Here is an 18465-nt window from a genome sequence, read left to right as displayed (position 1 = left end):
CAAACGTCACTTGAGAGTTTCTTTGGAAGAGATGGTAGGGGACATAAAAGGTCTAACGATGATGATCACGCAGAGACAGCTAAGGCCGAGACTGCAAAAAAAAAAGCAAGCTTCCTTCAACAGAAAATACGACAATTCGTACATAAAGTATGGCTTTATTGCGACCGGTGATTCGCACACTCCAAGCCCCCTGTGTGTGATATGTGGAGACAAGCTGTCTAATGAGGCAATGAAGCCCTCAAAACTGCTTTAGCACCTTGAGTCCAAACAACCTGCACTTAAAGACAAACCCGTTGTGTTTTTTGAGCGGAAAAAACGTGAGCAAGCAGGACAGGAGCAAGTGCTGAGAGCCACCACCTCCACAAATGCTGCTGCTCTGACAGCATCATACTTAGTGGCTAGTCGTATTGCTAAGGCTAAGAAGCCTTTCACCGTTGGTGAAGAATTGATTCTGCCTGCTGCCAAGGTCATGTGCCGTGAACTGTTGGGAGAAGCTGCAGCTAACAAGATGGCACAGGTTTCTCTTTCAGCTACCACAGTTTCAAGGAGAATCAATGACATAGCAGAGGACATCGAAGCACAGCTGTTGGAACAGCTTAACGAGTCTGGTTTCACTACCCGAGTCAAAGAGGTTGCTCCTGAATGCCAGTCTACACACTGTGTCACACACAGGGAAATGCTGGCTAGCCAAAAAATGTCACCTGATCTTAACAGCGTATTGAGTGACGTTGTTGAAGTTATCAATCACATCAAAGCAAAAGCCCTTAACTCGTGTCTGTTTGAGCAGCTTTGTGAGGAAATTGATGCAGAGCACAAATGCCTTCTCTAACGCACTGAAGTCAGGTGGCTATCAAGGGGGAGACCCCTGGCCTGGGTTTTTGAGTTAAGAGAACAGCTACAGAGATTTCTTTCAGGAAAAAAGTCACCACTGGCAGCACACTTCAGTGACGAGGAGTGGAGAGCAAAACTCGCTTATCTGTGTGACACCTTCAACTTGCTCAGTGAACTCAATTTGTCACGTCAGGGGAGAATGTCAACTGTCTTCAGGTTGGCAGATAAGGTGTCTGCTTTCAAAGCCAAACTGGAACTGTGGGGACGGTAAGTGGACAGGGGCATATTTGACATGTTCCCAACATTAGCTGGGAATTTGGGAGAGACTGAGGCTCACAGCTGGTGCGCGAACACCTATCTTCACTGTCGACAGAATTCGAGCGTTACTTCCCAACCGCAGATGACCCAAGACATACAAAGGAATGGGTCCGTGACACATTTGTGAATGTCCCTGGTGAATCATCCATGTTAGCGCGGGAAGAAGATCAACTCCTCGAGCCTGCAAATGATGGTGGGCTGAAAAGTATGTTTGACATAACATCTCTGCTGGCATTCTGGATCAAAATCAAGGCTGAATATCCTGAGATAGCCGTGAAAGCACTGAAAATGTTGCTTTCATTTCCAACATCATATCGCTGCGAAGCAGAGTTTTCTGCAATGAATGCAACGAAAACTAAATTGTGTAATAGACTGGACATAAGGAACCCCCTTATGACTTACAATTGACTTATCACTATATCCATGTGAGGAAAATATGCGCTGTGTTTAATATTAAATTCATTAGATACACCATTTTAGAAACAAAATTAAGTGTATTAGCCACTGATTAGTGACTTACAGTTAACTTACCACCTATATTCCAGTCGTGATTAACACCCCCCCCCCCCACACCCCCGGTCGGCTGGTCCACAAGAATATTGTCAATATTAAGCTGGTCCGCAGTGCAAAAAAGGTTGAGGACCCCTGTTATAGTGCATACTGTAGTGATCCTACCATCAGTATAATTGCTTTCAAGATGAAATGCAATGCAACATACAAGTATATACAGCACAGGAACAAATCCATCACTCTCTTCAATCTTTGCACTTGACCCCCAGATCCTTCTGTACATCAACACTGTTAAGGGTCTTGCCATTAACTGGGTATTGTCCCCTTACATTTAATCTCCCAAATTGCAACACTTCATACTTGGCCAGATTAAAATCCATCTGCCATTTCTCCGCCAATGTGCAACTGGATCTATATCCCACTGTTTCCTTTGGCAGTCTTCGAAACTACTGCTAATGCCGCCAGTCTATGTTGTTAGCAGATTTACTAACCCATCCATGCACATTTTTGTCCAGGTCTTTTATATATCACAAACAGCAGAGGTTCTAGTGCAGAACACCACTAGTTACAGATATCCAGCCAGCACAAGTTCCGATGACCACTGCCCTCTGGCCAAGCCAATTCTGAATCCAAATGGCCAAGCCACCATGGATCCCTTGAATCTTCATCTTCTGGATGAGCCTATAGTGAGGAACCTTACCAACTGTCTTATTAAAATCTATGTAGACCACTTCTACAGCTCTGCCTTATTCAATCACTTTTAACCAACTCTTCAAAAAAAAAACTAGTAAGCTAGTACGACATGACTTGCCTCACACAAAGCAGTGCTTCATTAGGTCATGGTTTTCCAAAAATTTGTAAATCCTCTCCAATAGATTCCCTATCGCTGACATGAGACTCACTGGTCTATGATCACAGGGATTATCCCCATTTCCCTTCATGAATGTCAGAACATTAGCTGCTCACCTTATTTTACATTGTCAGAATTCTACCTTGTTCTGCCTCGGTACCCTGTGTAATAAATTGATCTGTATGAACAGTATGCAAGACAAACTTTTCACTGTATCTCGGTACATGTGACAATAATAAACCAATACTAAGCACTCATCAGTCCTCAGGAGCCTGCCTGTAGCTAGACAGGACGCAAATATTCAGACCAAGGCCCTAGCAATCTCATCTAATGTTTCTTAATATGATAAATACCAGAATTCAGCCATTTCTAAATATGAAACAGTTAATAGTTTTCTTTTCAGTATTAAAATTAGTTAGTTCCACCATCCTCTCCTTTTCAAGGAAATAATTGTTAACTTTCCGAAGTTTCATAAAGAGTACACAATGAATGTAGCACCTGTAGAATTTTAGTTGCTCTGATAACAAAGGTAAAGCCACAACTAATGTGTGCATGCCACTGAATAGGGAATAAAGCAGGATGTGTAGTAGAGGAGTAAATGAAAGTAAGTTCAAGTGGACCAGTTGGACAAAATTAGTATGTTGCCTTGATAATGGAAAAAACCTCACAAAGAGCGACTATGAGAGTCTCCATGAAGTTGCGCGACAAATGAAGGACCCCAGAATTTCTCATTTAAAAAAAATCTGCCACAGAACCTTTTAAATCCACTTGAAGGGGCAGATATTTTCATATTTAATGACACATTGTACACATTACTGGCATTGCTAGTGTACGGGGTCTTTCTTTTGTTACATTTAAAATGGCGATTTTGTTATGTTAATCTGTGGAATGCGGCTTTGTTGTGTTTTAACGCTGCAGAGAGTTTGCGCTAACAGTTTGTTTTACTTTAAATGAGATAACCAGGTTCTATTAGCCAATGGGTGGTTATGTATCGTTTTGTTTTCGGATGCCATGCTGTATGATATGACTGTGGACTGAGTTTTGGCGGGGAGTCAGAGGAGAGACGAGGAGGACGGCGGACGTGCGGAGAGGCTCCGGTCGATCACTCCGGGTGGTCCCAAGCCGTGGGTCGACGGAATTCGGGTGGTCGTCTGACGTCGAATTGAGCTCCAACGGTAGCACGCGAAGAACTTGGACTTTGATAAGTGTTGGCGCCTTTTTTTCCCCCATTACTTTCCTCTCTGTATCAAATGTATATTAATGCCCTAGAATTAGTAATATCTATAAAGTGTATGTGTTAAAATTTACTGGGTGTGCTGGCTGATGATTGATGTTTGTGATTGATTCGGGCGACGATTGACCCTGAGGGGAGTGTTGAAGCAGGTGCTGGGCGGGATTTCCCCTAGACATTCATGAGCCAATATAACGGAACATTACACTAGCATTTAGTGGCCATCTGCAATGTTCCTCAGGGAGGTGGCAATGAGACATTTCCTTAATAGAAGGTTGTGCTAGTGGTATTGATAATCCCACTGTGATATTGTGCTGAGAATTCCAAAACTTTAACCCTAGACAACGAACGTCAAATATTTTTGAATTAGAACAGTATGAAACATAGGCAATATATTTTTTTTGAGTAACGCCCTTAATTATTTTGCTGATGGGAGCCCTAGGTTTGGGAAGTGCTGACAGAGAAGCCTTAGTGAAGGTAGTCCACATCTGAAAGGATACACCGCAATATAGGAGCATTACCATGTCATTTTGAAGCATCTAAAATGGGACTTGAAGTCTCATCTATGGGTAAAATATTATCAAAGATCCTAGGCCACCATTGTTTTTGAATAACATTAGGCCAGAAGAGCTTTTAAAGTACTCATCTGAAAAGCTCAGAATAGAATTATATTGCCAACAATCTTGCAACCTTTCCTTAAGGATGGCTACTGTCAAGGTAAAAATGTGCTCTACAAATCTTACTTTTTCAAATTAGTGTGAAAGATCCCTACTGAACATACACATTGCTGTAATTTTAGATATATCATACCTGATACTCTTCCACACATCAAAGCCATCCAGTGGTTTGGTGCCTTTAATGGTTCCTCCAGCCAAAGACACTAAAGTTGGGAGCCAGTCAGAGATATGAATGAATTCCCGACTAACTCTGCCCTTCTTCTTTAGCAAGGGGCTGGTGACAAAACCCACGCCACGGACTCCACCTTCCCACAGCGTCCACTTCCTTCCTCGCAGGGGCCAGTTGTTTCCACCCCCTAAGGTCTGTCCTCCATTGTCTAAAAATTGAATTGGAAAATACGATAAGCACTTCGGTTATCCTGGGTGCCGAAAGCAACATGCAGGTACAAATGGGAAGACATATGGTACTAGACTTCATTATGAGGGACTTTCTATAAATGATAAGAACATAAGAAATGGGAGCAGGAGTAGGCCATCCAGCCCGTCGAGCCTGCCCCGCCATTCAATAAGATTGGCTGATCTGTCGGTGAACTCAGCTCCATCTACTTGCTTTTTCCCCATAGCCCTTAATTCCCCTACTATGTAAAAACCTATCTAACTGTTTCTTAAATATATTTAGTGAGGAAGCCTCAACTGCTTCCCTGGGCAGAGAATTCCACAGATTCACCACTCTCTGGGAAAAACAGTTTCTCCTCATCTCCATCCTAAATCTTCTCCCCTGAATCTTGAGGCAATGTCCCCTAAGATACAGTTCTAAAAACCTGCAGTTCCTGGAAATTCAAGCAACACACACAAAATTCTGGCGGAACTCAGCAGGCCACGCAGCATCTGTGGAAAACAGCACAGTCGATATTTTGGGTCGAGACCCTTCAGCAGGGCGGGAGAAAAAGGGATGAGGAATCAGAGCTATTCAGACAAGAGTCTGGAGGACAGAAACTCCTTCTCAGACACATGCACAGAATAGGAATCAAACGTGGTAGATAGAGGAAATGGGGTAACCAGGAGTCGTGCAAAGGGAGGGGAGAAAGCAAATGAGTGGGCAGATGGAGGGAAGCGGTTGGAGAAAGGGGCCAGAGATGGGGAGACAGAGGGAGGTGGGTGCTGAGGAGACAAGAGTATATATCCACGTCCTTACAAGTGCACATCCATTCAACTGACTTGCCACTGGACTAGTTCCTCATTCCATCAAACTGACGTAGTAACATCGACACCTTCCACTCCTCAGTGAAAAGTAGTCACTCCCAATCCCAAAAGCAGACCATCAGGACGACTTAAATCACTATGCTAATATGTCCCTACAGGTCCTGGTCAACAGCAAGCAGCTCAAGACAAGCAAAGCATCACTGCCCTTGTGGCTAAATTATATTATTTTCGAGATTCTGTGGCTTTCCCGTGCTGTGCCCCTTCTCCGGTTTCAAAACCACTCCAAATCACAAGCTTGCTGTACAAGAGTAACTGCAGGCCTGATCTTATTAATTTGTTACAATAGATTGAGCTACAATAAAGCACAATGAGAATGGCATAAAAACTGAAGCTTTGCCATAAAAAGATTAGCTTCTTGCCTGTCACAGTTCATGGGTTAGAGTGAAGTAGATTTCTAACTCGGGGAGCTGATTCATCAAGCAGCTGCGAGTATAATTATGGTCTGATATGGCAAATGCATTAATGTGACTGAACTTGGTTCCCCTTAATGACGAAAAAAAAGGGATTTAGCATGCAAATATCTGTGAAGTGCAGGGCCTTGGCTCTGTTCTGTGCTAAGTGACAGTCTCACATAGCTAACTAGAGTGGTGAATGGCCCTGTAATCACAGACTTGAGAACATTGCGAAGGATTAATAAGTCTAGGCATTCCAGTCAATTCATAATCTTCCATGATTGACATCCCTGGGGATCTTTTCAAAGGATTTTGTTTAGATTGGCGACCAACTTGGACAAATACAGTATATGGTTTTAATATCTTTTGTTCCAGGATTTCTCTTCAGGAATTTCAGGACATCTATGTTTAAATGCAGGCAGAGAGCAATTGTGGAGCCTGTAGAGACACAAGACTCTGAGACCTTAATGCAGTATTTTGTTGTGCAAGTGTGTGACCGCGTAAAGGTAAATTTGTTTTTCATGTGGGCAAGGGGTGACGGTGAGCACAGCAAGAGCATTATAACTATTCATGAGAGGGAGAAAGGTCTGGATTGAGTGGATGGAGAGGATGATTCCCATAGTGGGAGAGTCTAGGATGCGGATGTAGGACATATCTCAGAATGCAAGGCCAGGTGGGAGGAGGGTGGATTTCTTTAGCCAGAGGGTGGTGAATTTGTGGAATTCATTGCCACAGACAGCTGCAGAGGCCAAGTCATTGCGTATATTTAAATGGAAGGCTGATAGGTTCTTGTTTAGTCTGAGTGCCAAATGTTACAGCAAGAAGGCAGGAGAATGGGATTGCGAAGGAAAATAAATCAACTACGAACGAATGGCATAGCAGACTCAATGAACTGAATGGCCTCATTCTACTTGTATCTTTAATGGTGTTAAAACAGTAAAAAAAATTGACATTTATTTATATACCTGAGCTTTAGCATATTTGTGTTTCATGGTTCTACGTCCATAGACAGGCAACACTACACTTCAATTACTGCAAGACACACTTCAGCAGGGTATTGAGTTGATAAAAGTATAATATAAAATATAAATTGACCACTGAAACAGAAACAAGAGGGCTAGTTGGCCCCATGCAGTCTATCCAACTTAACCTGTTCTTTAACAGATTTGACATCGTGGCCCCTGCCCATCCCCCACGTGATTCATCTATTGTCAGCCCCCAACCAACACATATTCCACTCTCCCCTCCTACCCCTCCTCACAGTCCCCCACCCTACTCTCATGACTATACCCCACACGAAACCACCATGGTGGGCTTCACAGGTGAACAGGTAAGAAGACAGCTGAAACGTCTCAACCCAAGCAAGGCTGCAGGCCCAGATGCTGTCAGCACCAGGGTGCTCAAAGCCTGTGCCCCTCAGCTATGTGGAGTATTTCGCCATGTCTTCAACCTGAGCCTGAGGCTCTGGAGGGTTCCTGTGCTGTGGAAGACGTCCTGCCTCGTCCCTGTGCTGAAGACGCCGCGCCCCAGTGGCCTCAATGGCTACAGACTGGTGGCATTTGACCTCCCACATCATGAAGCCCCTGGAGTGACTTGTTCTGGAGCTGCTCCGGCCTATGGTCAGGCCACACTTAGATCCCCTCCAGTTCGCCTACCAGCCCCGACTAGGAGCTAAGGATGCCATTGTCTACCTGCTGAGCCGTGTCTACACCCACCTGGACAAGCCAGCGAGCACTGTGAGGGTCATGTTTTTTGACTTCTCCAGTGCGTTCAACACTATCCGCACTGCTCTGCTGGGGGAGAAGCTGACAGTGATGCAGGTGGACGCTTTCCTGGTGCCATGGATTCTTGATTACCTGACTGGCAGACCACAGTATGTGTGCTTGCAACACTGTGTGTCCGACAGAGTGATCAGCAGCACTGGGGCTCCACAGGGGACTGTCGTCTCCCTTTCTCTTCACCATTTACACCTCGGACTTCAACTACTGCACAGAGACTTGTCATCTTCAGAAGTTTTCTGTTGACTCTGCCATAGTTAGATGCATCAGCAAGGGAGATGAGGCTGAGTACAGGGCTAAAGTAGGAAACTTTGTCACATGGTGTGAGCAGAATTATCTGCAGCTTAATGTGAAAAAGACTAAGGAGCTGGTGGTAGACCTGAGGAGGGCTAAGGCACCGGTGACCCCTGTTTCCATCCAGGGGGTCAGTGTGGACATGGTGGAGGATACAAATACCTGGGGATACGAATTGACAATAAACTGGACTGGTCAAAGAACACTGAGGCTGTCTATGAGAAGGGTCAGAGCCGTCTCTATTTCCTGAGGAGACTGAGGTCCTTTAACATCTGTCGGACGATGCTGAGGATGCTCTACGAGTCTGTGGTGGCCAGTGCTATCATGTTTGCTGTTGTGTGCTGGGGCAGCAGGCTGAGGGTAGCAGACACCAACAGAATCAACAAACTCATTCGTAAGGCCAGTGATGTTGTGGGGATGGAACTGGACTCTCTGACGGTGGTGTCTGAAAAGAGGATGCTGTCCAAGTTGCATGCCATCTTGGACAATGTCTCCCATCCACTACATAATGTACTGGTTGGGCACAGGAGTACATTCAGCCAGAGACTCATTCCACCAACATGCAACACTGAGCGTCATAGGAAGTCATTCCTGCCTGTGGCCATCAAACTTTACAACTCCTCCCTGTAACGAAAACCAATTTCCCTCGGAATCAATAAAGTATGACTATGACTATGACTACTCAATAAGATTGTGGCTGATCTTTATCCAAACTCCCTTCCCTTTCATAGCTACTTACCTCCACTAACGCCCTATCCATTGTTATCCAAAAATCTGACAGTGATTGCTTTGAATATATTTGAAGTCAAAGTAAATTTATTATCAAAGCTCACATTTATCACCATATTCTACCTTGACGTTCATTTTCTTGCAGGCTTTTACGGGTGAACAAATACAATGACTGAACCTATACAGCCTACTGGGGAGAATTATAGAGATTCAATACCCTTTGGTGGGGGGGGGGCAATTTCTCATGAGGGTATCGAATGGTCAACGGCACAGCCAACATCTCTGCATCTACCCCTTAAGAGTTTTGTAATTGAAACAGAAAATGATGGAAACACTCAGGAAGTTATGCAGGATCCAGAGAGGATCAATATCAGATTTAATATTAGTGAAATTTGTTGTTTTGTGGCAGGAGCACATTGCACTACATAATAATAACTATAAATTACAATAAGTATATATGAAAAAGACAGTAAATTAAATAAGTAGTGCAAAAAGAGAAAAACAAAACTACTGAACACGAGGAAATCTGTAGATGCTGGAGTTTCAAGCAACACACATAAAAGTTGCTGGTGAACGCAGCAGGCCAGGCAGCATCTCTAGGATGAGGTACAGTCAACCTTTTGGGTCGAGACCCTTCGTCAGGACTAACTGAAAGAAGAGCTAGTAAGACATTTGAAAGTAGGAGGGGGAGGGGGAGATCCAAAATGATAGGAGAAGACAGGAGGGGGAGGGACAGAGCCAACTACTGAGGTGGTTTACATGGGATCATTGTCCATTCAGAAATCTGACAGCAGGAAGGAAAAAGCTGTTCCTGAAAATTTGAGTGTGGGTATTCAGGCTTCTGTATCTCCTCCCTGATGGTAGCAATGAGAAGAGGGCATGCCCTGGGTGATGGGGGTCCTTGATGATGGATGCTATCTTTTTGAGTCATCGCCTTTTGAAGGTGTTCTGGACTCTGGGGAGGCTCGTGCCCATGATGGAGCTGGCTGAGTTTACAACTTCCTGCAGTTTTTTCTGTTCTTGTGCAGTGAGCCCTTCCATAGCAGACAGCGATGCAACCAGTTAGCATGCTCTCCACGGTACATCTGTAAAATTTGTGAGTGTCTTTGGTAACATACCAAGTCTCCTCAAGCTCCTAATGAAATATAGCTGCTGTCGTGCCTTCGTTGTAATTTCTTCAATATGTTGGGCTCAGGATAGATCCTCAGAGATGTTTGCACCCAGGAACTTGAAACTGTTCACCCTTTCTACCTCTGATCCCTCGGTGAAGACTGGTGTGTGCCCCCTTAATTTTCCCCCTTTCTGAAGTCCACAATCAACTCCTTGGACTTCCTGGTGTTGAGTGCAAGATTGTTGCTACAACACCACTCAACTAGCTGACCTACCTCACTCTTGCACACCTCCTCATCACCAGGTGAAATTCTGTCAACAATAGCTACATCATCAGCAAATTTATAGATGCTGTTTGAGCTGTGTCTAGCCACACAGTTGTGGGTGTAGACAGGGTACAGCAGTGGGCTAAGCACACCTCCCTGCAGTGTGCCAGTGTTGATTGTCAGTGAGGAAGAGAAGTTATTTCTGATCCACAGATTGTGGTCTTCCAGTGAGGAAGTCAAAGATCCAATTGAAGAGGGAGGTGCAGACACTCAGATTTTGTAGCTTGTTGATGAGAACTGATTGTGTTGAACACTGAACTATAGTCAATAAACAGCAGCATGATCTAGGTATTGCTGTTGTCCAGGTGATCCAAGGCCAAGTGGAGAGTCAGTGAGATTGCATCTGCTGTAGACCTATTGTGGCGATAGGCAATTGTGACAGGACAAGGTCCTTGCTTAGGCAGGAGTTGATTCTAGACATGACCAACATCTCAAAGCAGTTCATCACAGTAGACATGAGTGCCATGGGGCGATGGCCGTTCAGGCAGCTCACCCTGCTCTTCTTGGGCACTGATACGATTGCCACTCTTTTGAAGAAGGTCGGAACCTCCGACTGCAGCAGTGAGATTGAAGATAATCTTGAACACTCCCGCCAGCTGTTCGCACATAACAACAAAACACTGCAGAGGCAGCTTCTATGGAGAGGAATAAAGAGTCAACATTTCAGGCAGAGGCCCTTCGTCAAGACTGGAAAGGAAGGGGAAGAAGGTGGTGAGGGGAAAAGAAAGATCTCAGCCCGAAACATCGATTGTTTAGTCCCTGTATAAATGCTGCCTGACCTGTTGAGTTCCTTCAGCATTGTGTTGCTCCGAATTTGCAACATCTGCAGAATCACCTGTGTTTTTGATTGCCTCAAAATAAAGACCACACCATGAGCATCAAGTGCAAAATACTACATTGGTAGAAAGACAAATAATTTGCTGCTTCATCTGAAAGAACTGTTGGTATTCCTGAATGGTGGGGAAGAATGACTCAGGACCATGGGTTACATGGCCTGTGGGTGTATGGAAGAAAAAAAATCAGTGCAAGGGAAAGTGATTGACGGAGATGGAAGAGCAGACTAGGGAGTCACGAATAGCATGGTCCTTCCATGACTTTGAAAGGGCAGGGGATGGGAAGATGTGCAAGTTTTCACTGCCCATACGAAAGTTGATCCACTGGATGTGGAAGCCAGTGAGCTAGAAGATTAGGACCAGAAATGGACTGGAGAGAGGATTTGACAGCAGAGCTGCAGGAAATAAATAAAGTCAGTGAGTTTTTTCAACCATACTAGAGGGGAAAACTGTAGCTTGGATAATAAAAAGGAAGACACCATCATGTGCATTCTTACCAGGAGCCTATATCATTGCAGAATGTTGCTATCACTCACACTCAAGTTTGCTTGCAATAATTACAAGCTCACCCTTTGCCCTTCTATTTGCTTGCCATACTTACACACAAATTTTTGTTGTATTAAGGGCATCCAGATCCTTATGAACACCAACACTTTCAGTCTCTCACCATTTAAAGATTCAGCTTTTCTATTTTCTCTACTTCTGTATGAAATTGGTCATTCAACCACACCTGTCCATTTCTCCTCAAGGCTTCTGCACACCTTCCTCCTCACAACTCACACTGTGTTGTGTCACCAGTAAGTTTGGATACATCACACTCGGTCCCCTCATTCAAAGCATTAGTATAGATTAAGAATAGTGGAAGCCCCAACACCAATCCCTGTAATAGTCTGTTAGTCACAGCCTCTCAACCCAAAAATGACTGGTTTATTCCTAATCAGTATTCTTTTGGCCATTAATCCCCAAATCTCAATTCACAACAGTAGGTTACACACAGGCAATTCATACCACTTGTTCTAATGTTGTTTCACCATCTCTTGCCAAAGCCATTCCCAATGTTCAAAAGTTCCTTTTCTGCTAGTTACATGTCCAAAAATCTATTAACAGCTTTGCCAGGGATGATTTCCCGTTATAAAATCCATATTGTCTCTGCCAAATCCTATCAGTTAAGTGCTTTGCTATCAATTCTTCACTGATATGTAGCTCCCTATTGTTTCTTCTGAAATTGTACAATGACAAACTGAGGAACCATTCTTGAACACATGGAATTTTGGACAATCACACATCTACCATTTGTAGGCACAACTGTTAAAACCTAGGAACACAAGTCATCAGGTTCTTGAGCTTTAGTCCATTAGTATTCCCAGTAGTTTTAAGTAATGCTAACTTCTTTCAGCTCCTCATTCCTATTCTTCTTCGTTATTTTCAGGAAGATTTCTTTTCATATCAAGTTATTTCTGTAACTTCACTGCAATTTCCCTATCTGCTTACTCTGTAAGGACTCACCTTCATCATTGTTAATCTTTTCCTCTGTACAAATCTAGAGAAGCTTTTACAATCTGTTTTGAATTTCTCTCTAGAATACTTTTGTCTTGCTTTGTTGAAATTTTCCATAGCCTCAGCGTTACTGCTCTTGTGGGGAATATTTGATCAAACTCTATCTTCAGCCTCTCTTCAGTTCCTGTTGCACTGCTTGTTCTGTTGGGTTGTTGTATCTTAAAAATATATACATTAGCCTTAAATTTTTATGTTATTTCTAAGTGCTTATTTTCCTACTATACCACAGATAACCTGCATCTTCATGATTTCCATTGAATGTTAAGTAGTCCAGTCAAAACAGTCTTTAAACAAAATTTTACTATATTTTGAATATTCTTCCTTAAAGTCCACTTGATCACAAGATTATAAATTACCACTATCATTGCCCCTAGTGAAGAGAGGAGAAAGGGTCTTTTACAAGAAGTAAGGTCCAATGAGTCAATCCAAGAGAAAATCCATTTTAATATAAATTTAGAATAAATGAATAAAGAGGCAAACTTAGAATAGTGTAGGTGAGTGGAAAACATTGGGAGAGTTTTAGGGAGGCATTCATCATCTTGCACCCTAGGCTACTCAAGGCACAGTTGCCAGTGACAATTCTATCAAGAGTCCTGTGCTATAGACTAAAGCTGGAGGAACACAGAACCAAAATTTGCAAGCTCAAGAACATGAGCTCTTTAAAATATAAAATTGACCTGCAAACTAAAACCATAAACAAAAGAGATTCTACAGGTTCTGCAGGAAATACACACACACACACATACAGTGCTGGAGGAACTCAGCCAGTCAGGCATCATCTATAGCGGGGAATAAACAGCCGACATTTCTGTCCAAGACCTTTCATCAGGTGTTTTGGGCAGGGATCCTTTATCAGGACCTGATGAAGGGCTTCTGCCAGAAATGCTGACTGTCTATCTCCCTCCATAGATGCTGCCTGACTTGCTGCGTTCCTGCAGCAATGTGCGTATGCGTGTGTTGCTGAAACTAAAACCATACCATTTGTCAAAAACTAAGAGGAGACACTTCATATCATGCTTTCATAGCAGGGGGATGTGTTACAATTGGATCAGTACAAGTGAGTACGAGTATTTGGCTGTCTTGTGATATTTGATTTTTGTTGTAGAAACTTTAAAGATGTTGCCATCCTCGCACAACACAAGTATATTTATGCTGAGCCACCAACTCACTGTTGGCAACAGATGCAGACAGTATTGTGCACAAAAGTTACAACCAGAACAGTACAGCTTTTGTAGAAGCAACATTACAATGCACAATTATACAGAAACCACAAAAAAAACCCCAGGCCCCTGTTTACCATGATGTGCCAGTTAGTAAAATGAAGCAGCTATAATTATTGTCTCATATGGCCAGTAACCATAAAATCATTAGAGTGCTGGCCAAATTAAGTCTCATGTACACTTTGCAACCCATGCAAAAGTCCTTGGCGAACAAAAATGGGAACATTGACCTGAACAGAGATGCACACAAAGGATAACTAGCAGCATAAAGAGCAACACTTCTACCACTAGATGTCATAAATTTGTACAGTCAAGTTGATATTTGTACAGTACACCACCTTCATAGCATGCACAGAACATTTAGTGGTACTTAGTAAGTACTGTATCAGGAATGTTTCATAAAGATAGGTATAGTTACATTGGAGACAAAAGTATTATACTAAGAAAGCCACATTAATACCTCTTCCTATTTATGATTAAAAAAAATGAAACTTCATTCCAAGTTCTCAGGGGCACCAGCTTACAGTGGGAAGGGAAAGATTTAAAAGGGACCCCAAGGGCAACTTTTTCCACACAGGGAGTGGTGGGTACATGGAATGAGCTGCCAGAGGAAGTGGTAGAGGCACATAAAATTATGACTTCAACAGCTGGATAGGCAACAAGGATGGCTGGTTTAGAGAGTTGTGGACCAGACACAGGCAAATGGAACCAGCTCAGGCTGCTAACTTGGTTGGCATGGGGAGTTGGGCTAAAGGGTCTGTTTAACCCTGACTCTGTTGCTAAATGCATTAAAGGCAATGGCTAAACATTAAACAGAATTCTTGTAACCAAACTGTATAAGGCTCCCATTTTTCAGTTTCGCCTTTCAGCAGACAAATCTATTTCACATATAAATGTGTCCCTGTGTGTATAGTCTGCCATTTTACAAGAAGTGATTCATCAGAAGGCGGTTTAGGTATATTGTTTGAACTAATTCTATAGAAAAAATTCAAAACAAAAAAATGAGAATTATTTTGATTCATTCCTGTAGAGCTGAAGGACTTCTTTTAGATTTCATGGCACAAGTCTAGACAGTGCTTCACAATTCAGGTGTGCTAATTACTAAACACTCCTTTTACTACCGTCTAGAAACCCCAAGTCCATCACCATCCATGCTTCAGGTCTGTTATTAATCATCAGCAAATTCCTTTATAATGATTAACACAAGCAGGAGATCCATTTTATAAATTAAAATCACTGCAGAGGAATAGTGGACTGCATATAAAGCCCCAAGATGTAAATTACCTTCACTGAAGTGTAACCAGGGCCCTTCATACACTGAACGATGAACACCTCTGGGCTTTGGTATGGTGATATTTTCCATCGATACCTTATACCTCGAACGTATCCGTGGTAAGTTCAAGCATTTCTGATGTTGTAACGCTTTAGTTCACTAACCAATAGAAACAATAAAGAGAACGAATGGTGCTCTAAGCTGCTGGGAGTCTGTTGTTAAAACTGGCAGTTGCTCATTTTAATTTGAAATTGCACATTTGCGACAACTTCACGACCTACAGATTGTAACACGCAAAGGTGGTGCTGCCCGGAGGGGGTTAGGGAGCTGCTCATTTAAGACATCCCCAGACTACAATATTCTGCCATGCTTAAAGTGCAAATTGCCTGTACTGTACAATGGGCCTTCCACAGGAAAACAGAAACATGCTAGTAAGGAGAAGTAGACCACTCAGCCCTTTAGCTCACAGCGGATTGATTGTAACCTTGACTTAGCATTCCCATTTATCTGCAGTAAAGTTCCACACCCTTGTGTAATCGAGAATCAATTTATCACTGCCTTAAAAAATACTGAAAGACTCCGCTTCTAATGCCCTTTGAGAAAGAGCTCCAAAGTCAGGCAGAGAAAAATATAAAAATCACCTCATCTCCGTCTTAAATGTGGCCCTCTTATTTTTAAACAGTCCCCCCGCCCCGTTTCTAGATTCTCCCAAAACAAGAAACTCTTCTCTGCATCCACCTTGTCCATACCTTTAAGACCTTATGTTTCAACACCATGCCAATCTTCTAAATTTCAGTAGATACTAGGCCAGACAAAATACAGTCCACTCATGTTAGGCATTGGTCTAGTAAAGTGTATAAGAATGACTTCCAAAAGCATTAGTTTTGTATCCTAAGTAACGTAAACTCTGAACACTACTCCAGATATGGCCCCATGAGGGCAGTACAGTAGTGTAGCAGTTAGCGTAACACTTGACAATTCCAGCTGTAATATTGGGGTTCAGCTCCCACTGCTTTCTGTAAGGAGTCTGCGCAATCTCCCCGTGATCGGTTGGGTTTCCTCCACATGCTCCAGTTTCCTCCCACAATCCAAACAGATATAACTTCGGGTTAGTAAATGATAAACGCGAGAAAGCCTACAGATGCTGGAAATCTGGAGCAACACACGCAAAATACTGGAGGAATTCAGCAGGCCAGGCAGCATCTATGGAAAGGAATAAACCGATGACATTTTGGGCTGACACCCTTCTTCAGGACTGAGAAGGTGGGAGAGGGGGGAAATGCCTGAATAGAAAGGTGGGAGGAGGGGAAGGAGGCTAGTTGGAAGGTGATAGGTGAAGCCAGGTATGTGGGAAAGGTTACGGTTTGGAGAAGAAGGATACTGCTAGGAGAAGAGGTGGCCCACAGGAGAAAGGGAAGGACAGGACCCAGGGGGAAGTAACAGGCAGGTGAGAAGAGGTAAACAGTCAGAGTGAGGAACAAAGGAAGGGGAGGGTGTAAAATTTGTTCACTGGAAGGAGAAATCAATATCCATACCATCAGGTTGGAGGCTATCCAGATGGAATGCAGGGTACTGCTCCTCCACCCTGAGCATGGAAGTCGAAGGCAAAGTATATTGGGTGTACTGATGGTGCAGCAGTAAATTGTCGGTGTGCCATGTCAGAGCATGGTAACACCCGCAGGCTACCCTCAGCACTTCTCAAACTGCGTCACTGATGCTAATGATGCATTTCACTGTATGTTTTGATGTTTCGAAGTACATGTGACAAATAAAACTGACCTTTAAAATCTCTTTATCAATGTCCATACTTCTGCCACGACCCAGTGTTGCACTGGAGGCCAGAAGGGTATTAAAAGAGGTAACAATGGTTCCAAGGAAGAGCTGATCAGAGGGGTTGGGATGCCACAGATGTCAACAGGTAAGGAGGGCTGCTCGAGAAAGTTAATAACAAATGCTTCAGCAACTCCTTGGAGAATTGCACACATACTCAGCCTCTCAGACAGAGACCAAGACAGCACAGAATCTTAATTAACAAGGGTTTTCCCAGCCTTGCAGTGCAGACCTGCCCAAGTGCTGACACCCCACTCACGGATGATATGGAAAGCACGGAAATAGAAGGCTAAAGATTTTGGGTGCACTGATGGTGCAGGAGTTCAGTTATCTGGACCAACAACATGGAGAGTTCAAAACCTGCCTTGACAATGTAGAATTTAAAATCAGACTCAATTTATAGTTAGTAATGATGACAACAAACTCAATGGACTGCCATAAAAACCCCCAACTCTGATGTGCTCAGGAGAGGAAATTTACCAACCTTGACTCCACACACACAGTAATGTGGCCAACTCTGAAATGTCCTCTGAAAAGACCCAGCAGAAGTGCTATGCCTACTACATTAAAATAGAAAAGGAAGAAGATCTGACATTGCTATATCTGAATTCAGGGCCCAAATAATATTTCCAGCCTTGGTAAAGACCTTGGAAATATTGTACTAGTGCTTAATTGGGAGATTTTACACAGATCCTTCAAAAATAGCCCAATGCAGTCACAGAGAATCATAACGGATAGAAATGTGCAGTACTCCCCCATGACAATTCCCGAGGAATCCCTACATCATGGAGTGTGTACTATAATAAAACAGATAGAATCTGAAGAGATCTGACACCGAGAAAAGTACATCTGTCAGATTTTGTGACCCTCTAGCACCAGCAATGCACGCCACCACCGTCAATAACCTCATGGCAAGTTATATCCCTCATTGTACTAAAGTTTTTCTATCCAGCAAAGAGATCAGTGAGCGGAGAAGAGCTGGCTGGGAAGAAAAACTAGCACACCTAAAAGGAAGCCAAGAAACCAGGTAAGCTGCAACACAGGACTGCATGTGTCAACCAACAACAGACAGAGCTAAGTGATCTAACCACCAAAGGAGTGGATCAAACCCTCACAATTCTGGCACACCAAATCACGAATGCTGCTGCACAATTAAACAGCTACTAGGAAGTTGTTGCTGGAATAATGACAGACAGGCCTAGTGCTGAAGATGAGATTGAAATAGTTACAACTGCATTCAGACAGAAGTATCCTACAGGTGATCCATCTAGGCTTCCTTCAGTGATCCACGTCATAAAAGCCAATCTTTGGCCAATTCTGTTCACTGCACCAAGAAGCAGTTGAGAGAACTGGACAGAGCCAAAACCACGGGAAGAGGCAATATCCCATTTGTAATGTTCTAAACATTAGCTTCGGAACTAGCTGCACCTCCAGCCAAGATGT

General features: G+C 43.3%; 1 protein-coding gene across 2 annotated transcripts in view; it reads right to left on the bottom strand.

Annotated features, from left to right (window-relative positions):
• arsb (arylsulfatase B) overlaps nt 1–18465 on the bottom strand; it is a 93056-nt gene that overhangs the window by 34123 nt on the left and 40468 nt on the right. For both annotated transcript variants that reach the window (XM_072257841.1, XM_072257840.1), the window contains exon 5: nt 4551–4794. In XM_072257841.1, coding sequence (XP_072113942.1) covers nt 4551–4794 — 244 coding nt within the window. The remainder of the gene's footprint in view (nt 1–4550; nt 4795–18465) is intronic.

Source organism: Mobula birostris, chromosome 5 (genome assembly GCF_030028105.1).
Source record: "Mobula birostris isolate sMobBir1 chromosome 5, sMobBir1.hap1, whole genome shotgun sequence".
In the NCBI taxonomy this organism is placed as follows: domain Eukaryota; kingdom Metazoa; phylum Chordata; class Chondrichthyes; order Myliobatiformes; family Myliobatidae; genus Mobula; species Mobula birostris.
Note: the sequence above shows the minus strand (reverse complement) of the source record. Positions and strands in the feature narration are given on the sequence as shown.